This window comes from Tamandua tetradactyla, chromosome 7 (assembly GCF_023851605.1).
Source record: "Tamandua tetradactyla isolate mTamTet1 chromosome 7, mTamTet1.pri, whole genome shotgun sequence".
Classification (NCBI taxonomy): Eukaryota; Metazoa; Chordata; class Mammalia; order Pilosa; family Myrmecophagidae; genus Tamandua; species Tamandua tetradactyla.
The window spans coordinates 134,353,302-134,380,911 of NC_135333.1; the positions used below are offsets into that span (position 1 = coordinate 134,353,302).

General features: G+C 35.5%; 1 protein-coding gene and 1 long non-coding RNA gene across 10 annotated transcripts in view; one reads left to right on the forward strand and one right to left on the reverse strand.

The window, feature by feature from the left end:
* Nucleotides 1–27,610, reverse strand: part of GRIP1 (glutamate receptor interacting protein 1) — a 733,183-nt gene that overhangs the window by 127,618 nt on the left and 577,955 nt on the right. For all 7 annotated transcript variants that reach the window (XM_077111339.1, XM_077111343.1, XM_077111338.1 and 4 more), the window contains exons 5-7: nucleotides 25,574–25,657; nucleotides 20,977–21,052; nucleotides 18,486–18,631 (exon numbers count right to left, since the gene is read on the reverse strand). In XM_077111339.1, coding sequence (XP_076967454.1) covers nucleotides 18,486–18,631; nucleotides 20,977–21,052; nucleotides 25,574–25,657 — 306 coding nt within the window. The remainder of the gene's footprint in view (nucleotides 1–18,485; nucleotides 18,632–20,976; nucleotides 21,053–25,573; nucleotides 25,658–27,610) is intronic.
* The window catches only part of LOC143642664 (uncharacterized), a 48,943-nt gene continuing 24,889 nt past the window's right edge, over nucleotides 3,557–27,610 (forward strand). For all 3 annotated transcript variants that reach the window (XR_013155783.1, XR_013155782.1, XR_013155784.1), the window contains exons 1-4: nucleotides 3,557–4,147; nucleotides 5,691–5,758; nucleotides 20,120–20,221; nucleotides 25,566–25,684. This is a non-coding gene — a long non-coding RNA (uncharacterized LOC143642664). The remainder of the gene's footprint in view (nucleotides 4,148–5,690; nucleotides 5,759–20,119; nucleotides 20,222–25,565; nucleotides 25,685–27,610) is intronic.

The window sequence follows — 27,610 nt, forward strand, 5'->3', positions numbered from 1 at the left end:
CTCACCTGCCATGCCCGATTTCTTCGTACTTGCCCATGCAAAAAAAAAAAAAGTGAACATTGGCCCTGCTTTGGGGGTATACCTCTGTCATTTACCTGGGTTACTTATTCTTTCCTGTTTTAGGAGGCAAGCTGGATTCTTAACACCTTTGGCTTATTATGGAAACCTGTGTTGCAGGTGTAGTACCCAGGAATCGTCCAACATGTCTCTGGGTATATTCAAGACATTAAGAAAGTAAAGAAAAAAAGAAGCAAGAGGATTCCAGGAAAATTATGCCTCATTCACTTAGTGTGAGTAGTTTTACCATAATTTGAATCAATAAAAATGCCCAGATGATAAAATGCCAGTAGATAATTAATTCAGTGTCTCACTTTCTTCCCTCTTATTTAGAACTCTTAGGCACCGAATGTTAAATATTTGATATTCTGAGATTTTTTTTTCAATTATACACTTTAGTCCTAAAACTATTGTCTTAAGCATTGATATTCCACTTGTAAATTAAAATGTTTTCTGTAAATCTTTTGTTTTTGAAAGAGTATTAACTGTCTGATTCTTACAGTTTGAATGCAGAATCTTAGGTTCAGATATATCCTATTATTGTTCTGCTGCCTTTAAAATCATCCATGTTTAAAATATTTGTTTCATACATTTGCTATAATTATTCTCCATTTTCTGTGGGTACATTATCAGATTTGTGAGATAGATCTAGGTTTAAATACTAGGTTTAACACTTATGATCTATGTGATTCAGCCAATTAACTAGATCTCCTCAAGACTCAGTTCATCTGTAAAAATATGAGGATAATAACGTGTTGTCACAGAGTTGCTATGAGAAGTAAAGTTAATAAAGTGTTTAAAGTGCCTAGCAAGGTGCCTGGCAGATATTAATTGCACAGATAAATTAGTTCCCTCCTCTTCAACTTCCTCTTGGGTTAACCCTCAACCATACTGATATCATCTACACTAGTTAATTCATTTCCTAGTTGATGTGAAACATGACTTAATTTACTTGACCAGGCAAAGCTAGAAAAAAGACTCTTAAGACAAAGCATTAAATTACTCGTTTATATGTCCCCAGAATTTTAGGTTAGTGTTTTGCCTCTATGTAAGATGCAGTGATGTTGTTGTCAAGGGAAAGTTATAACAGAGAGAAAGAGCAGGGAGGACAGTATAAGGGAGCTGGGCAGTTTTCTAGCTGTAGCATTAATTAGGTTTTCATGTATTGTTCCACTTACTTAGCTTTAAGTGTTGTGAATGATTTCAATATTACCTTATCTCCAATTTTAGATCATCTACACTGCTAGTTTTATAGATCAAGCTTTATAATCTATAACTAATGAATCTACATCTTGGGCAAGTTACTCCAAAAGCCTCTACATATGGCACTTACTATGTAAATTATGGAAATTAATTCCCCACAGGTGGGATATATTCAATATTCTTACCAAATCATATCTTCATTTCAATTGAACAAACTAAATCTATCTTAGGTTTCCCCCCGCCCCCATATCCCCTCCCAAGTGTGAGAATTCTGCCAAAGAGGCGCCAAGCTTTTACTCATAATTTTGTTTGGGAGTAAGACTTAAGTGAAGCAGTTTCTATAGGAATGTACAGTTCAGGACCAAACCTCAGCTAAATAGTCTTTTAAGGAACTCAAGAAATACTTTAATGTTAAGAAAATCACCTCTGGGAAATATGAAGTCCAAGAAAAACACAAGGCATGTCTCCACGGATTGAGACATCATCAGCACAGCCGAAGGCAATGTATCCAATGAGCCATAAGCAGCAGGCAACATATAGTGATGCATCAATGTTCACAGGTGGGATTTTACACGTGTGGAGTTGAAATATTACTTTAGTACTTGAGACAAGTCTTGTGAATTAATGATAACCACCCCTTTGCACTCTCTGAATGAGAACGTATGTGCCCTAGTAGCTCGTTCAAGAGGCACAAAATCAAATGTGCCAGAATGAAAGTCTCCGGTGAGCTGAAAATGTTAGGATTCAATACTCTGCTTCTTCATAGATACAGTGTTTATCTGAAACTACACCTGGCCAGGGGAGCATCAAGAAGAATCTCCTTTTTACCAATGCTGACAAGGTCTGGGCCTCCATGGAAGACACAGAACGTGACACTGTGTGTTGGACAATGAGTACGCATGATATAATAGATCTACATTCCCATTAGCAGCAGTGTTGGTAATTAAAAAGAGGTTGGGGATTCTCAAAAGGCCTATAGAACACCAAACTTTCAACTAGGTAAGATACCACAGCAGAGTAGCTTCAAATATCATATAATTAGGGACATCTACTATGAACATTCATATTCCCTATCTTGCTACATCAAGGTCCTTCTAAAATAGGCAATGAACACAGGGTGATAGAGGCCACTTTGAAATCTGATCCCAGTTCTTCCCAATCCTCAAGAGCCTGGAGAGAGATCATTGTTGCTTGCATACTGCCTTATTTGGGGATGTTATGGATTGAATTGTATCCCCCCCAAAAGTCATGCTCAAGTCCTAAACCATGGTCCTGTGAATGGGTATTTATTTGTAAATAGGATCTTTGAAGATGCTACCAGTTTAGAAAGACTAACCGGATTAGGGTGGGCTCTATACCAATATAAGCAATACAACTGTTGCCCTTAGAAGAAATTTGGACAGAAAGTGAGAGAGTGAGAGAGAGCAAGAGAGCACCATGTGACACAGGCAGGTTTGGGTAATGCTACAAGCCAAGGAACAACAGCTATCCCCAGAACCCTACGACTTCAGAGAAAGAATAGCACTGCTGATATGTGATTTCAGACTTCTAGCATCCAGGCCATGAGACAATAAATTTCTGTTGTTTAAGCCAGTAACACTTTGTTATAGCAGCCCTGGCAAACTAAGACAGCAGGGAGTTTGGTACATTCCTTCAAAGACTGGATCTCCAGACTAACATTTATTGTTCGATTCTGGAGTACAGTCTTTCAGAATCATTGAAAAACAAATGAACGTTCAGGCAAGAAATCAACTGTTGGTGTAAGCCAATTAGTAACAAACTCTTTCACGTAGGACTCTGGAATTCAGGATCCCTGATAGTTTTTAATCTACAACCTGGAGGAATGCTTCTTCATGGGAGGGAGGCGGCAAGAAAGAATGAGAATATCAGAACATGAATACAAATTGGTTATTTAAGCCATTATTGTGTCTTCAGTAACCTTTGGAGTTCTCAGGCAAAAATAAATATTTACTCTTAATTTAGATACAACACAGTGGTAGCACTGTTTTTAAGCTAGATGCAATTCATTCAATTAACAAATATTTAATGTGCACTTTTTTGTGCCAGGCACATACTGCACATACAGTGATGAAAAATACATAATGTTCCCTCCCTAACCTTATGGAATTTACAGTTTAGTGAAAAAGACAAGCAGATTATTCACCCACAAATTATAATTATAATTGCGATAATCTCCATGCGGGAAAAGTAAGGAGGATTCCGCAGGCAAGTAAAACAGAAACTCTTTAGACACGGTGGCAGGAGGGTGACGTCATCAAGATGGCGGCGTAAAGGATCCCGGGAAAGGGAACGTTTCCTCTCAGAGAGAACTAAATGAAAGGGCGAATACCTCTTAGTTGAAATTCCTGAGTAAGATGGAGCCAGGAAAAAGCCTCCACAAATGCCGAATGGAAGAAAAAGAGAAAAACCTAAGAAAAGAAGGGAGGAGGCCTGCGACTCGCACACACGTCAGCCGGGGCTGGTCCTGCTCACTCAGTCTCCACAGCCTAAAAGCCACGCGGCGGCCACGCTCTGGATCAGACACCTCCTGCTGTGGTTGCCGATGGCAGAGCCACTCGTGGCAGCGACTTAGAGCCGCCCCCACACTCAGGCACGGACCCCCGAGGCCACACAGACCCCGGGCAGGGCCCTCGTGGTTGGCGAGCGCACACATACACAGTGGCCCCCGGGAACCAGAGACGTGGCCGGAACTGTTGGCACGGGCCAACACCTAACCCGGTCTGTAACCGCTGGTGCACCGGAATGAAAAAAAAAAACACAAAAACGGGTGTTTGGAACATTGACCCCATCTGGCTTCCTGGGGCAGGATACCCTAAACGTGGAAGTTACTGGAGGCAGGAAAGCCACATGGAAAAAGGGGGAAAATGTAAGGCAGGGCAGATCACAACAGTGAAACCTATAGTGAAAGGTGGCACTGAGCATGGCAGAGCAGTTGAGAAAATCATTAGCTCTGGGGTGGAAAATGTGCACAGAAACAAACAGAATAGGTCAGGACTCCCAGAGAAGGAATAGAAAAGAGGAGATATTCTCTTGGAGGAGATCTTCCATATAGTAGATCGAACTTAAAAGTTGCACTGCATGTCCAGGGCAATACACAGGTGCAAAGACTTGAGAAAATCTGAACAGTTAAACATTGGCTAGGTTCCTAAGGAATGGGGAGTTAATATTCAAATGGTACAGAATTTATGTTTTAGGTGATGGAAAAGTTTGGTAAAGGATGATGGTTATGATAGTACAACATTGTGAATGTAATTAACTCTACTGAATTATATATCTTAATGTGGTTAAAAGTGGAAATTTTAGGTTGTATATATGTCACCAAAACAAAAATAAAAAAATAGATATGCTATCATAGATGTTTTCTCTGAGAAAGTAACATTTACGCTGAGATTTTAAAGGATATGTACAAAATAGCTGGCAAAAGAATGTATGTATCCAGATGTGCAGAGGTTAGAGAATCACCTCTTAGGCAGAGGAAACAGAACTTGCCAAGTCTTTGAGGACAAAAGGTTGGTATGGGAGAGGAGGTAAAAAAAAAAAAAAGACTCTTATGACTCAGGGCAGATGACAACTGGGAAACTAATGAAAGTTGAGACTGGGGAAGCAGTTCAGGAGACAGCATACAGAGAATAGTAGCATGTTAAAGAATTTGATTTCATCCTAAATTTCATGGGGTGACATTGAAGGAGAGTGACATGATTTAATTTACAAAGGCCACTCTGGCTTATGTATGAGAATGAATTTGAATGAAGTGGGCATGAAGAATGGATGGAAATAGCTGGGAAGTGACTGCAGTTCTCCAGGGGAGAGATGGTAGTGTCTCTGAGCGAGAGGAACAGTTCAGTGTGGAAAATGAAAAGAGAAACAAACCTAAGATGGGAAAGATGGGACAGGAGCAGATTGAGGGGAAATACAGGAGTGTAGTTCTGAATGCTTAGCTGTAAGAATTATCATATACATGCTGCATTAAAACTGCTCTGATTAGCTGAATTATTTTTTAAGCAAAGGTTCTAGAATGAGACAGAGCAATTTGAATTCAGGTTCTGTTATTTTCTGCCTAGGTCAGCTATTCTATTTTCTCTGATTCCTCAATTTCCATATCGGTGAGAGGGGACACTTAGGCTTATCTCTTTAATATAAGGATACAATGAGAAAATGTTTGCAAAATGGCTTGAATATAATATTCAGTAAATGGAAGTTGCCATTACTGTAATCTGCTAATGGCAGCATATTACGTTAGAGAAGAGATTGAGTCTTGACTTTGACATTTAAAGCTGTAATCCAGGCAAATAATGTAGCTTAGATTTCTTATTTGTAAAACAACCTACTACCCTCCTTATCTACATCACACGGTTTACAAAAACAACAATTACAAATCCAACATCTTTGATTTCATCTTGAATCTATAGGTCCCAGTGATGTTCGATGAGATGCTTTGGAATGAAAGAGTCTTTCTTTGTAAGCTAAGAAAAAGAAGGTAAGGAATATTTACAGTCTGTGATGACAAGAGCACTGTGAAAAACAGCATTGTGAAAAGAATAGTCAGCTGAGGGAAGGTCTGCCTCGTGTATGTTCAAACAAAGTTTCCTATGATATTTAAATGTTAACTACAAAGATCTTATTCTATATTCTAGAAATGTAACCATCAACATTAAACACTAAACATGTGATGGCCATAAAGCTTATATCCTTGTACCTTTTATCAGACTATGTTTTGCATAAGAAATTGGATTTGTTCACTTCAACTGCAAACAAATTCACTAACTTTGTGTTAACTGATCTATCAATGTAGAAGTCAGTTTTCCCAGTAATCATAAAATGTCAGGCTCCATTCCTGTAGTCATCATAACCCTTTCAGACTTATCAAAAAAACAAGAGGATGGGGGAACAAATGTTAAATATATATATATAAATATTTTGAGAAATGTTCAAAAAATGATCATGGTGATGAACACACAACTATGTGATAATATTGTGAGCCATTGATTGTACACCATGAATGGAAAGTTTGCATGTCAAGAATGCTTGTATGTTTGTTAAGTTTTTATAATAACAATATTAAAAAAAATATTTTGAGAAAGAGTAAAAAAAAAAAAAATCAAGAGGAAGCCTAGTTTCCTTGAGAGGTTATTATAGAGATAAAATAAAGTAATGGTTGTGAAAGTGCACTGAAAACTAAAAATTCTGTAAATAGACAAATAATTATTTTGAACATTTTTAAATTTGGGGGAAAGAAAGACTTAGCATCAATTACGCCTAGGTTATTTGCTCATTTATTTATGCAATCAACCAAGAAATAAATAGTATCTTCTATGTATTCAGCACTACAAAGGATACAAGCAAAGACACAGAACAGCCCTTGTTCTTAAGGAGTTTATCATCTCATAGAGGAGAGAAAGTCACATGCAGAAACTAGATACAACATTGAATGAGGCAAAGATTATAAGAGGAGTATAAAAAAGGCGTTATTGGAATTATGAGGATAAGGGGAATACTTTCAGTTGGGTTTGCCAGGATTTTCAAGGAATACAAGAAAAAAACAAACCTACAGAGGTAGGTCAGGGAAAGCTTTAGTAGAGCCTTAGTGTCAGACTAAAGACTTTGGACTTTATTTTATAGCTAATGGAGAGATGTCCAAATAGAGATGATGGTTGAAGTTGTGGAAATAGATGACAACATTGTGAAACAGAGTTTTTAGAGACAGGAGGTGTAGAGAGGTTGAGGATAGAAATTTGGAGTGGTCCTCTCACGTTTTACATGTTTTAAAATAAAAAGCCACAAAATAATTCTGTAGGAAGATGTTCTGTGGATCAATCATTCAATATTCCTTGTTGAATTACTGGTTAGATGATACTGCAATTTAGAGTGGGATTGACCCTAAACTGTGGCACTCGCTTAGAGAGTGGTTGAAGGCTGGCTGGGTTTTCCACTTTCTGTTTTACTGCCACCAACGAAACAGCTTCAGGTAATGAAAATGAGATGCTGCAGAAAGAGTACGTTGGGTGGGTACTGCTGTGTGCTCAAGGAAATTTACTTTAATTATCTCAACCTACTTCCAAGAGTTTGCAAGAAAAAATTCTTTGCTTATCTTAAAATAAATCCAAGGATCTTTATCAAAATGGTCTGAGCTCTGGACCTCATAGAGACAGAATAAGGGTAGTTTTCACCATTATAATTGTGATTATGAAGTCTGTGTCATATATAGGATCCGAGAGGCAGAGGAACTGCAGTAGGTATGATCATACTGATGCTTCTGAGTGACTTAATAGGGCCACCAGCACCTGGCAGCCACTTGCAGTGTCCAAGCCACAGCAACATGAAATGCTGGTTTACTTCCTTGGCATTATGGCTGTTGGAGTCAACCTACTGCTTTTAATGCCCACTAATGTATCAGATATAACCCTGAAAAATAATAACCTTACTACATGCCAGGCACTGAAGCAGGTGCTGTTGAACAAATATACGATATGGAAAAAAGAGGTAGAAGAGTTTTATGTCTGTCAGAGATTCTTATGGTCTTGTGTTCCTTTGCATGTTATATATTAAAATGATTAATGGAAAAAAATGAAGAAGAGCATTTTCTTCCCAGTGAAAGACTGTTTGGGGCTCATTTTCCAATGAGGAATATAAAGTTAGTCTCCAACAATATAGGAAAGTAATCTCGACTAGTACTTGAAAGAGTAGTACATTACTAGTACATGGAAGATGGCCAGGAACTGGCCTCATGATCAGCAGAAGTGCTTGCCTGCTACTACTCTCAAACTGAAAAGCAAATCCAGTCTAATTAATACATGTACATGACCTCAAAGAAACTTATGCAAAGAGAGAATTCCCTTCTGATAGAGTTCAGTCAGTTTTTCATCTTTCTAAAATACACTAAAGTTGATGAACTAATTTTCCCCTTAAGGGACATGTTTAATTTTATAAGCATCTATATCTAGTCTGAAAGTGAGGGAATTTTAACTAACTTTCCATTAATTTATTAAATGTCTCAGAATGCCAATATCAAGATCCTTGCAGATAATGGCTTCATGACAGTATGTTGAGTTTATGCCTACTTATAAGAATACTGTGAAATAATCTTAGGGGAATGAGATTGCTGGGTTTGATGTATTTAAGGGAAACGACCAAATTTCTTTTTTAGGTAATGGTTTTAGATGCAGCCACTTTTAATCTGCTCAATCTACAGTTAAATGTTATTTAAAACTTTTTTTATTTATGGCATTGTGTTTTGATTATATTGTTAATAGAGGAATAAAGAAGTGATAAGCTATTAAAATTTTTAAGTGAAGTCACTAAATTATATGAATGTCAGAGGTGGAAGGAGCTTTGAGATGATGTAGTCTAATTCCCTCATATAACAAGTGAGGCATAGTGGTCCAAAAGACATAAAAGACCCTTTATGATCCTATCACAACAGGTAACACTTAAATTATAATTGATTGGGCTCTTAGGGAAAATTTAGATATTAAACAATCAATCCATGTTATCTCTGCACTGATACCATCACTCATCATCTTTGCACCTAATATAACAGTGAGCTTCTAGAAGGAGTTTGTGAATGATATTATATATTCTTATATTAGTATTATATTGGTGTTTAAAAATATTAATGAATACATCTTGTACTAAAATCTGCCCATCAAATTACTTCAGAGATCTACAAATTAATAGTAAGGCTATCAAAGTGCATATCAGCGCATTGGTCCAAGAAAATAATAAGGGTGTGACAAGCATAAGGCAGTACACTTGGTAGGGAATAAAATGGGGGTCCCAAGGCTCAAAAGAAAGTTGCTGAGAGTGTGGGGTCATTCTGCTACTCTGTCAAAGATCTTCAAATTCCCCCCAGGAGACCAGTTTTGTTAAATGTAAGGCTGGATGGAGAAGAATGTTGATAACCTGGAACAGGAACATCCAGTAGTGACCTTCTTCCTTAGAACCTACAAAAATTAGACTTTTGTAGCTAGGCTAGATGAAACAGAAAGGTCATAATGAAGAGCAGGATTCATAAAACCAAATGCCTACGGGGGACAGCCATGATGGGGAGCTGATATAAGGAAGGCTTTGATGTCAAGAAAGCAATTTGGACCAACTGGAGAGAGCTTTCCTATCCAAAGAGGCAGCCTGAGATCCAACTCCATCCAGCCAAGGATTGCATGTCCAGTGTTGACATATTGTTAGGAGCAGCTGGATACTTCGATTTATTTTTAGATGAAAGGCCCTTATTTTTAAATGCTGAAAACTAATTCCAACTTTTCAAAAACACTGTGCAGACCGAAAAATTATACATCCATGGTCACGGTCTCCAATGGTGGCCTCGTCTCAGGATGTAAAAAAGTGAAGTAGTGTGTGAGGCTGCAGAAACACACAAGTCTCCTGTTACAGTGGAAAGATAATGACAACAAGGTGTTTTATTATTCAGATTTATCAGATAGAAATTCTCTAAAATTGAATTATCTATGGACTAGTTCTCTGATCTGAGTGATTAGGGTATCACCTGGACTTCTGAGTGGATGTGGGATGTAGCAAGACTGTATTTGCAATCATATACACCTGGAGCACTCAGGTGTATGCCATCCGGTGTGAGCGATCATCACACCCTTTTCCATTGAGCTCGGCTGAAACTTCACAATCCCTCTCAACACAGTGATTCTGATGGCCACCGTCATTTAATCAGAGATGAAATAAAAAGTTTAAAATTATTGACTTTCTCTACTCTAGATGAACCACATATCAAATGTATAAAGTTTTGAGATACTGTATCAGTTTTTGTCCAATACCATTCAAAGAAAGATAATATAACATGCAATAGTTACATATGGGGACAAAGGGAAATCTCAAAATCTACTCATTCATTCAAAAAGTAATTGAATTCTGCTAGCCTTCCAAATAAGCTTGGAGTAGATTTTTCCTCAGAGTCTCCAGATAAGGACTTAGGCCATCTGAATCCTTCGTTTTGGTCTTGTAAGATCCTAAATAGAGAACCCAGATCAACCTACCTGGATTGGTGACCTACAAAACTGTGGAATAATAAATGGGTGTTGTTTTAAGCCACTAAGCTTATGGTATTTTATTATACAGGAGTAGAAAACCAATACGTTGCTAAAACCCAATGTCAACATCTACCTGAAGATTGGAGAACAAAATAGATGAAATTTCAGGTTTCTTTGTGACTAATTTTTTGGATAAATAATCCAAAAAAATATATTGGAATATTTTAGCTTACAAAAATATTTGGCTTTTATTTTGCATTCAGTAGTTAGGGTTAAATTTATAACACAGTTATCTAACAAAGGGTTTGTATACATACTATATAAATTGATTAAGATGATAGTATTGTCCAATAGAAAAAATGGATCAAATGACTTGAGCAGACACATCACAAAGGATATGGCCAATAAGGTGCCGTACATCCTTATTCATCTTGGAAATATACATTGAAACCATAGAGAAATACCACTACACACTCATCAGAATGGTTAACATGAAAAAAACTGGCAATATCAAATGCTGGTGAAGATACGAAGGAATTAAAACTAATAGTGGGAGAGCAAATAAATACAACCACTGTGAAAAACTGTTTGCCTGTGTAAACTAAATATAATGTTATTTATGGCCCAGCAGTCCCATTCCTAGGTATAGCTCAATAGCAATACATACATGTGTTCACCAAAAGACATATACTAGGATGTTCATTGTAACATTATTTATAAAAGTTTCAGTCTGGAAAATAACCAAATCATCATCAACAAGGAAGCTGTTGTGTAAATTGTGATCCATTCATAGAATGAAATATTATACAATGATTATACAATGATAAATCAAATCTAGCAGGTCCAACGTGGAGGCATCCATGCTAAACTCCATGCCAGCAAAACAAAAAACCTAATTTAGTTTCTATTTCCTATAAATGTTTGGCTTGCCCAAAAAGCTAAACTTAAATACAGCTGATCAGTTATTGCCAGCTAACTTTCTCATTCTTACCCCAGCTAACTTTCTTTATTCCTATGCAACCACCTGCTCCCCACTTTGTAAGACCCTCAAAGAAAAATAGAAACTTAATGTCAGCCATCAGAACATTTCCTCACTTGCTTCCACATTTGCCCTATATGAGCTTCTCCTTTCCACTCCTTGGTGGAGTGCCCTTCTACTTCCTGAATGGGAAGTTGCCCAATTCATGAATCACTCAATAAAGCTGTCAGATCCTAAACTGCATGAAAAGTTTTTCTTTAAACAGCAACAGTGAAAAAGAAAGAACCTCTGCTATAAACAACAATATGGATGCATTATACCCATAATTTTGGGTATAAGAAGCCAGACATCAAATAAATATACTTATAATTTCATTTATACACAGTTCAAAACCAGCAAATGACTCTAAGGTTTAGAAGTCAAGATATGGGTTACGTTTGGAGAAGGGATGGAATAGTGATGGGAGGAGGCACAGCAGGGCTACTGGTGATTATGATTGTGTTCTGTTTCCGGGTAGAGCACACAAGCGAAAATCCAACAAGCTGTATAAATAAGATTTCAAATCTTATTTGCTATTGGGCTATACCTAGGAATGGGACTGCTGATTTCAATTTTCTATTTGTGTTCAGTAATTTTTCTATATATAATATAAATGCATAAAAAGTATGCCCTCTTTATTAACTTTTCTAATTTAGGGTAACTCTCTCCTTTCCCATTTGTTTTATCTCCATAAACACAGAAGCAGTGGTTTGAATTTGAATATGTAAAAGTGAATGAGGGAGTGGAAGCAGGTATTCTGAAATGCCTTTTTTTTTTAGATAAAAAAGGAGAATGTATAAGAAAATCTTTTATCCTAGAAAAATAACATTCAAATAAAATGTTGTTGCCACTTAAAAATTATACATTTCTTTTATGTAGGAAAACATGTGAGTTTCGATTCATGATATTTCCTATAAAGAGGAGAGGTTATGATGGCAACCCACAAGGAAGCAAGTGTGTTGTATTATAAATACCTAAAAAACTTCAAGCAGCCCTCAATGACTCCCAGGCCATTGACAGCATATGGAAGAAATTGATAAGAAAATATGAATAGTGGCTAATTTACTTTTGGTACTAGTGAGAAGTCATTGGTGGAAGTTTTATAGCTTGATCTTCAAATTCCTAAAATACGGAATACAAAGCAGAGCCAAGATCCATTGTGATATGCCAACAAGCCTATACTTTTGATCATTTTGCTTCTTAATACTCGTACCACTTGAATCCACTCCTGATAAAATTATTATGTGAAAATTACTATTTTATGTTTACATTTTTAATAGAGGCAATACTGAAGGCATCTAAGTAAGGATTAGCTGGGCAAAAATGTAACACCCTACAGAATTTCTAAGGAAAGGATACAATTTTTCTCAGTATCTTGGGTCTTGCAGGCTGGCATAGTCCAGGAAAGCAAAAGGAAAGGTTTGGTGCTGAGCAAAGAAAATAACAACTAAGTGGAGAGTCAGAAACTTATAGGAACTTAAAAACGCCACGGGTAGATTAAGAGGCATTGTGATTTAAAGAATCGTGATTACATCCTGCAGTGTAAAATAAAAACACAAAGTAATTTCATTTTAAACCTACAAACCTAACAGTAGATGGCTAACAGACCTAATCACTTGGTCATGTATTTCAGTGATAATTAGTGGGTTTGTTTTCCCGTAAGTAATGAGTTCACATTCACTGAGCACATACTAAGTGCCAAGCACCACATAGGCAGCAAGCAACGCTTTTATTCCTCACAGCTACCTGTGAGTGAAGTAGTGTGATTACTAGCCTCTCTGACTCCATTCTCCCTTGGTTCTCCTTCTCTATCACTGGGTGCTCCTTCTCAATTTATTTTTCCAGATTCTTCTTAACCTTCTTGACTTCTAACCATTTGAGGGTGCCAGAGCTCAGTCTGGGACCTCTCTCTTTGTCTATACTCACTTCCCTAGGGTACCTCATCCAGCCTCATGGTCTCAAGGTCCATCTCTATGCTGATGACATTTTATCTCCTGCCCTGAACACCAGGCTTGAATACCTAACTGCCTCGCCTATTCATCACCTCCCCTTGGATGACTGTTAGACTCTCAAATTTAACAAACCCAAAATGAAACTTAATTTTCCTCCAACCCTATTCCTTACACTGTCTCCCTTATGTCAATAAATTTTCCTTAAAGTTTTAGCAGAGACTAAATTCTACTTTAATAAAATTGATATAGGTTCAATGGCTTTCCTAAATAGAACAATGAATTTGCTAAAATTTATGATCTGAGATTTACCAGAAAATATACTGATTCCAAAGTTGAGATACTGATAACTATTATCTGTAGTTTTACACACACTTTACACACATATACACATTACCTAAGAAATAACTTTTACTTTTAACCATATGTAAATAAATAAAATAAATATTTATATCTATGATTTCAGACACACACACACACTTCCAAAGATATAATATGTCATAATTTTAATAGTATGCAAATAAATGAAAGCATGAAGCAACAGTCAAATCAATGCAGCCAGCATGCTCCACTGGCAAATGAGAACGTACTCAATATCATTATTCATCCAGGAAATGTAACTTAAACTTAAAATGAGGTATGATACTACACACCCATCAGAATGGTTACATTGAAAAAGAGTGAATAATAAGTCCTGAGGAGGATATAAAGCAAGGGAAACTCTCATATACAGTTAGAGGGAGTGTAATATTTAAAATGTACTTATGTTTTAAAATGGACATCTCTTACTTTCTTTGTCAACCCAACATTTATTTTGGAGAACTGCTCTCTCTCCTCTCTCTCTCTCTCTCTTCCTCCCTCCCTCCCTCGCATGCTGGTGGGACTGTTTAACATTTATTCCTGCCTCCCCGCCCAAGGGGGAGAAACATGGCACTATATTGCTGTACATAGTAATTAGTGTAGTGACCAGCATTTACCCCAAGTTGATCTACTCTCATTCTTTTCTATGTCATCATGAACTCTCAAGATATCGTAGACTTGAGGCTGCCAGTGGCTGTCTTGCCCCCCTGTAACAGCAGCCCTTCTAAGGCAAGGAGACCTAAGAGGGGGGCAGAGATAGCACTCCTATGACAATATCGAATGTGTGCCCAAAGCCAGTGGACTCCCCACTTTTATAGGATAATAAAGTCCCTTTTATTTAAGTTAATCTAAATTGGGTTTATGTCCTTTGTACCTGTTGACATCCTCATGTACCACTGAGTTCCTGATCTTCTCAATTTAAGATCTTAAATTTCCTGTTGCAATTTTTGCATCTAGGTTGCTTTATCTAAGAGTGTGAGAAGGGCATCTGAATAGAGGTCCACATTTTATACGTTCTTTCATATATTTACTACTAAATATCTTCTGGGTGTCTTTAAAAGCAAATAACTTTTTGTTTTACATGTTTAATTATTAAGGATTTTCGCATCCCAATGAGTTGGATAGGGTAAATATCATTATTCTTATTTTATAGAAGAAAATTGTGTAATATCAAGGTGAAAGGTATAAAACAGAATGCACATAATTTAATCGCCTATTTCAATATATTTTCCATTAGGCTTCTGAAAATAGATTATATGTAAAGACAATAGATAACCTTTAGACCAGCACTTAACCTAGATACTTAGGAGATATAAAATATAAAATAGTATTTTACTCATATTCAGCAAATAAAATATTAATATTTTTGGCATCAAGATTCTGTATTGTTGAATATTTTCCTATTTAAAAAAAAATCTACATTTGTTTTGATTCTGTTTTAAAAATGATATTTTTAATTTCCAGGATTTGCCCCAGCCAAAACCACTCCCCCAACCCTAAAGAACTTCTGAGATTCTACAAAAGGTTCATACACAAAGATTACTTTCCAGAATCCTACAACTTCTAGATGGGTTCCTAGGCCAGATAAGTCCTGAAATGCAGAGGGATCTGTCTCTCCAAGAACATCAAGTGATTTCATCCCCTGTCCCGTATTATCGATACCCCTTTCCAACATGAAGAAGTTAGAATGGGCATAGCCCAAATACCCCTAAAGATTAGGAGAAGGATCAAAGGATAAGGAAGAGTTATAACAGAGAAGATAGGATTTAACAAATGAGTATGACTGTGAATCATCATATTGATATTTCTTTCTGTTTCTGGTGTCTTGAAACAGCTTAGAAAGAAAAACCTAAAATGGTGGAACTGTAACCCATACCAAATCCTGAAATCTGTTCTACGTACTTTGAAATTTATTGCTTTTTTGTATATATATATATATTTCACAATAAAAACTGTTAAAATATTAATTTTACAATTGTGAGAATTTTTCTCATTTAAAAATGAGAGTAGATAAACTGTTTTTAATGAGAACTTGATTTCCAAAAAGTTTGAAAGAAATGTTCAGGCTGTGTTATATGAACAGCTCATTTTATTCCTCAAGGAAGAAATAATCCAAGGTAAGAAAAAAGAGAAAATGTGGGGATTTTTTTGGTTCTAAAAGGAAAGCTTAGTTATTATTTGGTGAAGAATAATTCTAGTTGAAAGTTTCCCATATTCTGATTTTCTGAGGCATCAGTTTTACTTCTCTTTTCTCAACTTGTCACAATTTTATCTGACCTTTTAAATACCTAATCCCATTTTAATTCAAATTAGGGAAGCAGGAATGGGAAAAGGTAAGAAAGATATTATAGAAAAAAAAGAGAGAATGAGGGTGGGAGAAGACTGGAAAAAATCAAAGTGAGATGATAATTATAGAGAAGGATATTGACAAATGAGTGACTGTGGGCAGAATAATAAAAATAACTGGTATTCATAATCATAAATCACTTCATAATCATAAAATCAACAGATATATCCCAAGAAAAATACTAGATAAAAGAAAAACAAAGAAACAAAACTTTAATATGTTAGAAGAGGGAGATAAACCATAGAGAAATGCTTTTACAAAAAAACTGATAAGGACTAATGTTCTTAATATATAAATAGTTTTGTAAACCAATTAACAAAAAGCTAAGACCTTCCCAACCTTCCCAGTTGGAATACTTCCAGTAGAAAAGTGAATAAAAGACATGAACAGATAAAAGAAAATGCAAATGGTTAATGTTCATATGAAAGAAATCTCACTAGAACCAAGTAAAAGTAGATTAAAATATAAAAATAGTTTTCATCTTACAAATAAGAAGGATTAAAAATGACAATACTCAATGTTGAGAAGCTCTAGTGAAATGCGTACTTGAAATATTGCTTGGGATAATATGAAATAGTGCAACCTTTCTAGAGAACAATTTGGATACAGAGTGTATAACAAATGTTTTAAAACTAAATACATCCTTTGTCTTAATGACATCAGAAATACAAACAAAGATTTGTGTAAAAAGATATTTGTTATTATAATAGCAGTGTATTGTGAAAATGGTTAAATAATTAGAAGATTTTTGGATGTGATATGAAATAGGAATTTAATTTCATTTTTCCCCTTGTGGCTAATTTTCTCAGCATCATTTACTGACTACTGCAACCCTTCCACATTGATGTATAATGATACTTTAGTTTCTAGACATACAGTGGTCTGTTTCTAGGTATTCTCTTCTGTTCCATGGTCTCTCTGTTATGCCTATATTAATACTACATAGACTTAATTTTCCCTTAGTCCCCTTCACAGAATCTCGTTTGTGCTGTGCATAGTAATTATTATCCTTTGTGTGTGTTTGTTTGATGATGTCCATTGTTTGCCACCTGTCTCCCCCACTGGACTGCAAGCTTCATGAGGGCAAGGATCTGTTTTCTTTATCTCTGATTTCATGGTACCTTCCCTTAGCTCAATACATAGTTGTAGACTGAATGAAGAAATTAAATACTCCAGATACCTGTTTTAATTTTTAATGTTAATCCCATTTGTATAATCGTTTAAAATGGATAAGACATTTTACTTGTACAATCTTACCTTCATAATTGCTTTCTAAAATTAAGGCATTGGTAATCCCTATTTGACAAATGAGGAAACTAAGGGCCAGAAAATTAAATAACATGGTCAAATCAATAGCTAGTGATCAGTAGAGCTGAAAACCATACCCACATAATCTAACTCAAAATCTAATTCAAAACCTAATTGAATGTAATTAAAAAACCAAGCAACAAAAAAAAGAAAAAGAACAGAGGGAGGGAGGGAGAAAAAAAGGGGAGAGGGAAAAGGTCAGCAGAAAGACGGAATATTCATTCTTGAACTTTACCCGTGAAGATTTGTACTATTGCTATTGCACCATTTATCCTTCTGGGAACTTAAATCTCATTCTTTAAGCCCTTTAGGAAACCTCATACTTCTTTCCGACATTTTAGTCCAGCAGATAGATTAAGAATACTCCCAAACAACACTGTTCTACATGAATCATACAGAGTGGGAAATAAAGGAGTTGGCAGTTATATAATAAATCTCTTTTTCTCTGCTACATTTCAGCAGCATAAAATTGGCTTTTAAAGTTAGGTCACATAATCAAGTCTGATAATTGTAAAGAGTACTTCCAACATGATTTAAGTTCTAAGTTTCAACTCATACTTGCATAATTTTTCTGCCTTTGTCAACATTACACCAAATTTTGTCTCTCTCAGCATTTAAAAGCCACATGAGAATATCCTTCCAGTTTTACGATAGGTGTGAAGGTAAAAACAGAGCTAACTTCTTTTGGAATTGTTATTTAAAGAAAGAGTACTGTGCTCAACTTCTCATTTTAATCAATGTTACTATATTTCCCTTTTCTTCTCTTGTCCCTAAATTCTCAAGATAAAATGGGTGGTCATTTCCATTCATTTTGATTCACTTGCTTCAGACTGTGAAGTTACAAGAAGGAAAGGAATCTCCCACTATTCCCAGTCTCCAGGCAGTAAAAGAAAAAGCAGGAGCCCCTAAGCGAATAATGCTATTTTTGTGATTTGGAAGGGAGAAGCACTTTACTGCCAAAGGGTAATCCATACAGAAGAGCTGATTGTTAGGTGAAGCACTCTGACAGCATGAGACCTTATTACAGAACCTATCAGCATGAGAACTCTAAATTACTGAAAAGCACCACTCACCTTGTCTTGAACCCAAAGAGAGTAATGATACAATACTGATGGACCTGTCTGCTACAAGAGGGCAAAACAGTCCACACATAATCCAAAGTGGCTTATCAGGGATGGACAGCGACATGCCCTAGAGTTCAGAGATCACAACTTGGTCCTCTGACATACCCATTACTGAGACATCATATTCTATCAGCAGCGTTGCTTCTTGTCCACATTGTTTAAGAATACTCATGGCTTCAGCATGCGTGGTTCCAAGAAGCCGAATTCCATCCACACTGAGCAGCCTGTCACCAGGTTTGATTGTGCCCTCTCTGAAGCAAGAATAAAAGAAGTCTTTATTAATTTAGTATAATGGGGCTTAGCATTAAAAGTCAGCGAAATTAGCTCTATCACACATGTTCTGCCATCCATCCCAATTGCAATTTCTTTTTAAGCATCAAGGGCGACAGTAAGAGAGTTAAGAGGTAACCCTAAACAGAAAATTGCTGTTATATAAAAATCAGTGATGAGAAAATAACTACACATTAGCAAATAACTCAGTTACCCACAGTTAACTCTTGGGGTACAAAAGTAATAAAGGCACATTTTTCCCTTTCTCAAGGTTTTTGCCTGAGTGTCCAAAATTGATTTAATGGAGCCCAGGAAATAACATTCACTTATTTTCCCAAAGCCAGGTGAGCAGAAAAACCTGCTGATATCATTCAATTTATTACTAGGGAACCCCCAAGTGGGATAGGGAGTGCTGGTGAAAAATGTCTCTCGTCTGTAAATTCTCCTACTGATTTATAAGGCCATTTGGCAGTGATTAAATTGATTCAGTCTCACATTGCCTGGAAGCTGCAGGCACATACCCTTCTCCCTGCTGTGACCACAGACACTCAAGCACTGGGAGAAGATGCCTCAGGACATTAGCGAGACGGCTAAGGTAACCCCTAGGGAGGCCTGCAGATTACATGGAGATGAGAAGGCTGATGGGAGGGTTACAAGTTTAGGAATTATAAAGAGTAAAAATGATCTCTTAATAGTAAATCACTTTTATCTAGACAACTCTCTAGTTTTCTTCTAAATTTTTATCTGAACTTATTAAATTTCTTTTAGTCCTAAATTAATTTGGTAAGAAGTTGCTTGTAAACTAGAGCCTGTTTCTGATATTTCTGTTGACTGTAACTCTGAATGTTAATAAGAAATGGAATATTCTTATTTGCGTCAAGAAGAATAATTCACAAGAGAAGCATGAAAAGGGAAAAAGGCACAGTTTCTCTGGCACTTTTGACTTTTTTTTCTTTTGTTAGAGCAAATACCTTAAGCACAGGCAAGAAATCAGCACCTTCATATTTTCTTATTTTATCTTAACCATCAACTTTTAAAAATGTGAGGTAATAACAGCATGGACTTTGAAGGAAAATGAATCTGATTTCTTATCTGGATTTTTCTACTTTTTTAGTTGGTAAACTAATTGTACTGGGCTTCAGTTTGTTTTCATCGGTAAATGGGGTAAAAATGTTTCATTTAGAGGGTGATTTTAAGGATAAAATAATGTCTATGAAACACCACAGTTTCTGGTACATTGTAAGTGCTCTTTAAATAATATTTATTATTTTCATTATTTATACTGCTTAAGAAAGGCTTAAAATCTATTCCTGGTCTGAAACTTAATGCAGGGACAGGAGGTAATCAGTGTATTTTCCTTCAACCCACCAAGCATAACAAACAGCAGGAGTTGTGTGCACCCAACATTTTGGAATTGATTTTATATAGGAAACAAATACAAAGATAAGTTTTTTTTTTTGCTTGGGCAGGTACCAGGAATCGAACCCGGGTGTCCAGCACAACAGGCGAGAACTCTACCTGCTGAGCCACTGTGGCCTGCCCTGATAAGTAACTTTTGAGACACCTAAGTTGTGAGTTTACTTGGGACCCCCAAGGGGTATGAAGTGAAAGCTGAAGGCAATGTCCTTTCAAAGATATTCAAATTAGCAAGTTAAGGGGGAGCAATCCAAGGAAGAGAAAGCTCTGGAAACTGACAATACTCCTTCCATTCTATTTTTATATGTCATTTTCATTCTGACATACAGAATTATCACCAATAGGTAATAATAATAATTACAACAGTAAGGAACAGAACACTGCCACCTATTAGTCCGGGCTGGGAGACGAGCAACTGGTGATGATGATTTTCAAGACCTTAAAAGAACCACCTGCCTTTTATTAAGTGGCCTCCGGTTTGGCAAGACCCTCTGCAAGGCACCATTTATCTCCAATCTTTGATAAAATCGAAGAACCCTGCAAGGTAGGTGCTAGTATCTACCTGTTTTCAGTGGAGCAAACTGAGCTCAGAAAAATGCTCAGAAATAACACAGGGTAGTAAGTGGTAGAATCTGGAGTCAAACCTTGTTTCTTCTTATTCCACAGCCTAAACTCTTTCAATTTTCACATTCTAGATTTTTTTTGGCATGGGAAGGCACTGGGAATTGAACCCAGGTCTCCAGCATGGCAGGCAAGAACTCTGACACTGAGCCACCGTGGCCCGCCCTCTAGCATATTTTTTATTAAAATCTATCTTTTACTATGACATTTCTAACTCATCAACTTCTCTGCCCAAGTCCCCAGCTTAATATAATCTATTTAGATAGTGACATGGAACGATGAAGTTTACCTGTCAGCAGGCCCTCCAGGACGAACACATGTTATCACAACTGGACGAGATTTATTTCTATCATCATGGGCTCCCCCTAGCAAAGAAAAGAAATCAGGCTTTAAAATGCTTTCATTGTTGCCATTTAGAAAATTCACATACAAAATGCCAACTGAGAAAGTGAAATACATTTGTTGATGTATTGAGAAAAACATAGAACGTTTTCCTTCTGGCGTATAATAGCCTGAAAGGTCTTATTCTTTTCATGAGCACATTTTGAAGTCATCATTTCTTCACCTCTCAGTAAATATAAGGCTGTAATAAGGAATGATATATAAAATATTTAACAACCGGAATGCTAAGAATATCAAGTAACGACAACAAAATGCCTAAGTACTTAACAGTTTAAGTAAAACAACCACCAACCAGGAGAAATGTATAGGTGTGCACACCTGGTGACAAGCAAGTTGGGATATAATGCAGGTGGATCAGATCTACAATTGGACATAATGGAAGCCACAACTAAGTAAAAGATAAAAAAATAAACAAAAAACAACCAAGTATAAAGGGGGAAGGGGGAGAGAGAGAGAGAGAGAGAGAGAGAGAGAGAGAGAGAGAGAGAGAGAGAGAGCCAGGTAGGTAGACAATGAGATAGAAAGGAAGCATGGAAGGAATTCAAGTGGCTGAAGTGGCACCTATCAAAATTGGGTGACCTTAAAAAAGTGTAGGCTTAATTTGGTCGATTGCGTGAAGTTTGAATGGAGAGCAGAAACACAGATGCTTCGAGATGGAAGGCAATTTATGATAAATTCTCTTTTTAACTCAGAGCCCTTTGTACAACTTCCTGTGTTCCCTAGATTTTTCTTGAGACCCACCAGTGATGGCCTACTTAGCAGATTTGAGGCAGCCAATTCCCTACTGCACACCTATGAGAGTTAAACAACGTTTCCTAATATTTAGCTGATATCTACCTTCCTGAAACTTTTATCCATTGGTCCTCGTTCTATTATCTAGAGCAGTAAAACGACAATTTATGTTGTCTTCTACAAGGAAGTTTTTCTGAATGCTGAAAAGAGTCATCATATGCCTGCTAAATCTCATCTCTGTAAGGCTGGACATTTCCAATTTCCTTACCTATTCTTATATGACCTGATTTCCTCCTTTATCACTACTCTGGCTGCCCACCTGGGTGGTTTCCAGTTTGCCAGAATCTGACAAATGTGGAAGTTATTGCAAATTATTACTTCCTTAACGTTTTGCCTTGGGGAACAGACAGACATTTCCTAAACTAAGCTAGCATAGGTAGAGCAGTCAACTTAAAGATTAGCATAAAAGAAAAAAAGACATTCACTTCTCCTGATGAAAACAAATACTTCTTTTATGCTAGTTTATATTACAAGTAATCTATTAATTAATACAGTCCAGCTGATTGGTCAAAGCTTCATTTCAGGATTTTTTTTTCATTCAGCTTGATAACTTTACCTAATTTTGGAAATTCACCACTTTTTATTAAAAAAATCTAATATTAAAATCATGACAATAAGTTATAGCAAATGCTTATGCACACTTACATAAATACTAACAAGTAACTTCTCTTTTGCAAGATTATCACAAAAAAATGGTTGTGCTTTCCCCAGGAGGGGTTTTGATAGGGTAGGGGATGAAGAGAGAAAACAGACCATTCCATAATTTTGATTTGGAGGTCTAAATTTGAATTAATGATGATTGCATGTTAAAGTCTGAGGTAGTCCTAAATGTCTTGCTTTGTGGCATTTTTATCATTATTTGAGATAATGCATCAAATTTAATAGATAATTTACTTATGTCATAGAAGTTCAGAGCTACAAAGGAAAACAAATTACTCAAGAAACCAGTGGTGCTCTCAATTCTGGTTGTACACTAACATCACCCAGATGCTATTTAAAACTATCAATGCCAGAAGCACAATGCAGACCAAATTTGAAAATCTGGCAATATATATGAAATGAGTAGACCTAGCTACAATTTTTCAGTTAAGGATGCCTAGAAAGAGAAAGTTTCCTTGATCAAAGTGAAAAACAACTTATAGTGCTTTTCTCATTAGCCCAAACCATCTCCCTTAACCTGGTAGCAAGGGAATTAGCTGCAATTTAACTATCCAAACTTTAGGCCGGAGCACCATTTTTTTGTTCTATGGATACAATGATCTGTTGTTCGGGGAGTCAAGATTTACAATCTTTGACTTACAGCATTAGAAGTGGAATTTCCATTCATCTACTTCAAAGTCCCATTCCAGTTGGTTAAAGGAAAATATCGAGTAACTAAATGGCTATGTTCCATCTAGAGTATCTTTCCTTTCTTTCTTGATTGTCCTGGTATTTTCCGTCACTCTAAATTCGGCTCAAATCCAACCTGTGCCTAAAGTTCTATCTGCCATGAAAACATTAACCCATGATAATTTCTCATTCTGCAAATCTTTTTGTAATTAACCAGTGATTCTTAATGGGTAGGTGGTGTCTACCTTTTGGACAGGGAAAACTCTCCAGATGGGCCTCAAACTGATATAAAAGTTTAAGTCCTTTATTTTGTTCACATTGAGAAACTACGTGAAACTCCACAAACTTCTGTTTTTATGTACAATTAGCATACTAAGGTAGTTACTGAAGCCTACAAGAATGTGGCACTCATAAACAAAAACTAGTTCATTATTATAAGGTTTTAAATCAATATAACATGAAAATGTATGAAGCTCACATACATTTGAGTCTTCAAATGCATGAAGACTAAGCAACATTCAATCATTCATTCATTCATTTATTGAGTGCTTACTGTGTATCAAGCAGTACTCTAGGTTCTTACTACAAAAGTCGTACTATGTAAGCACACATACACAGATGCTTGAAATTTCTGAAAATTATGGGAAGGAAATATTTTTAATATAAACTGTCTTGAGGTAGTTGTGGATTTCAACTGCTTCTATGCTTAATGATAAATTACTGTTGTTTTACTTTTGCTCTTTCATTAGTAACGTAATTTTTATTGATTAGCTCTATAGAAACTAGTGATGAATATTTAAATCAGCAGTATTTTTTCACTACAGTCTTTCAACAATTAGGCCTGCATATATGCAATTCAAGTATGCCTTTCTTTAATGCCTTTATTGCAAAAACAGATTTGCATATACCACCCATCAACCCCAAATAACTTTCATGCTGACTTGTCATTATATTCACCTAGTTCTTTTACACAGAAATTTGGGAATAGGAAGGGTATTGGTCTGTTCCACTTAAAAATAAACCTTGGTCTGAAAAATGTAACATACACTGGTTTAAACCATTTATAGGTCCCCATTCTCTGTAGCACTCACTTGGGCACTTTATCAATTTATGTCATAAATTCACGGGACTGTAATTCCCTATAGAAAGGGGTCTTGTTTTAGGACTCTATAGTTCTTGGTCCTATACTGACATATTGATATAATAAATATTTGATTGCTTGATCTGCTAAATGACTGACACAGAATGGAACCTAATGCTTAAAGTTCAGTCTTTTAAGACAAGCCTATACTAATGAACCAATTCCTTTTATTCTTTGTTGCATTTATATATTATTTATTAAGATACTTAGCTCATTTTAATTCTTAGCTTAATAATTATAGAATTTATACTTTGGTGAAGTACAAAATTTATAGGTAAAAACAAAGAAATCAAGAAATGTGAAATGCTAAAATTTTAATGTTAACACAGTTCTTTATTAAACCCCACTGTCATAGTAGGAATCACAAGTTCTTAATGTAGGCATCCTTTTTTTTTTTTTAAAGAGGGCCTGGTTCTTTATTTAAAAAAGAAATTTTGTCAATTTTCAATATCAAAACAGTTGAATTATTGGTTTCTCTTTCTTCCCATCTGCCCCCAAAAGAGACTACACCAAAGGAGGGTATATTTTAATAAGCCATAAGCTGCAGGATGCATACGTAACTGTAGGCATACTTTTTAAGGGTTGAAATTGCTAACAAGAAAGCACAATAACAAAAGCCAAAATTATAGCTCAGAATTAATGGTTTTATAGTAAAGTTGGAGTTTGAAATATTTATTATCAAAATCATCCCATAATAACATGATAATAAGATAAATTTAAATGAACAAATTGGATATCTGATGCACTTAGGTGCCTAAGAGATTAGATTATCTTCAATACATTTTTGGGAGGCTACAATGACAAACTGCATTTCAGAAGAAAATAATTTAAACAAAATTGCTTAATCCTAGTATACTAAACCAAATCAAGCCATTTTCCTCAACATCTTTGATTCAGTGGTACAGAAAAATATAAAAGAGAAGGTAAAAGGCATGTTGGAAAGTAACAAATCAGTAGGTAACTGAATTGACAGGGTTTACGAACAGTGGCTTCTTGCTCTGTATTAAAGAACTGAAAGTAAAGTTAGATCAATTGGACTCCATTTCGATTTCCATTCACTATTTTATTTATTTTAGAGAAGAGTGGGTACAAATATTACAAGGTGACTTTACACATTAGAAACATCAGTTTTTTTGAGGATGACTTCCTAGCTCACTCCCAATATTTCAATGATAAATTCTCTAAGAATATCTGATATTTCATTTTTCTCACAGTTACTTACCTCGTATTACAAACCCAAAAGTGTTGCCTTCTTTATGTAACGTGACCTCCACTGTTCGGAAAATGACACCTGATCCTTGTACAGCTGAATACAAGAAAGAGAAAGGAAAACGTAAGTTTTAAGTCATATTAACATCTCAAATTTTTTGATGTGACATAAAATACTCCAGATTCCTATCATAAACAATTATTGATTTGAGTATTAAAAGCCCAATAATTCCTATTAAAGAAAATCTTAGAAAAATAATTGTAATGACATAAATTACCAGAAAATAGTCATTTGCATAATTGAAACACATAGGTCCAAGTAGAACCAAAATCATAGCTGGTTCCTTTCTATGTGTAGTTTCTAGGTGGACAGTAATATTTACATCCTTTAAACTATACTTAAGGAGAGGGACAATCTTCATATTGTAGAGCAATCTTCATAAAGTAGAACTATTTTTTCTTTTAAAAATCTTCAAATATAATTTATGTATTTATTCTTATTTTTGCAGTTGGAGCTGAGCTAAAAAACTACTACTCTTAGATTGCCATCAATAGAATAGGTCGATGTAAGCAGATTTTCTATATTTATATTTAATTTATCTATATTTATATTTAATAATAGCTATTTATATTTCATGATAAATAGCTATTATTAAAATTTTTTAGCAACTCAAATAAACTGGGGTGGAAGGGCAAAAGAAATTCTAAATACTTTCTAGAATATTCCTACTGATTAAGAAAATAAAGATTTTGCTTAATTTTACCTAACACAATCCAGTTGGTTAAAGGAAAATAACCAACCATATTTGCCTGCTTATTGCTCTCATTTCACAAAATGTAACAGCATGCCAAATTGTACTTTCTAATTACATTACACACATCTATGAAGGTATAAATTATATGAAGGTATAAGTCACTGAAATATTCTGTAAGACTGCTTTCAAGAAATTGGTAAGTAATCCTGTTGTATAATCCATTGCTGCATTAAAAAGAACAAAGACAATTTCTATTTGTTAGCATTTTATCATTATGGATACAAGCATACTTTTATTCAGGGAGATCGGAAAACTTGTAAATTGCATAAGTTGATGGTTTTAGATCCTTGTTTTGAACTTGTACAATGAAATCTATCTAATGCTATGTTCATTAATAATAACACTTTTTTTACATTAATATTACTAAATCCTGAAAGGATTAGTACATAAAATCATCAACAAGAAACACTGAGACAGAATTGAAAGGAATCTTTTAAAAGAACTTTCTTGGCATTTACGGAAAGAGCAAGTGGTTTTAATTGAGCATTAATTACAATTATTTTTAATTATTGGGAATTCTGAACACTCAAAGGAGGGGGCATAATGATGAAAAGTACACATTTAAATGCACAAAAGTGCACACTATCCAGCTGGGATATATAGTGCAGTAAGAATTTGGATCTGCTAAAAAACAACATAAACCTACAGCTAAACAAATGTTTGGGTATATGCTGATTTAATTAAATGTCACATTCTTCCTATCAGGGGAATTTCAGTTTATTCTAATCAACTAGGAACAGTACATACATGCACATAGTATGAAAGTTTTGAGGCACAATTTTAATTAAATGTAAAAGATTGAGTTCAAATAAACTTTTTTTTATTTCTATGACTCACAAGCCTTTTGAAGAAATTGATTAAGGACACGATTTTGTGTTCTTTTGGAAGGGAAGAAAGGATGTGGAGAGAAACAATTTATGAGCATCTCCTGTGTGCCAGGAACTTTGCAAAGTGGTTTACAATCATCACTTTATTTAATCATTAAAATAACTTTCAATTATATGCAACCAATTTGTATTTCTGGGCCACCTGTCCTTGCTGGCTGGGTGTCTGTTCTGGGAATGAAATGTGCTGTAATTTTAATTTTGCTTGAGTTAATCCTGCTGACCACAAAATCTTGCAATTAAATCTAAAGTTAATATAAAGACTGTTTGGATTATCTATAGCTTTAGATTATCCACATCATTGCTCTCCATTATTTACAAAGACAAATATGAATATTGACTATATGTTAA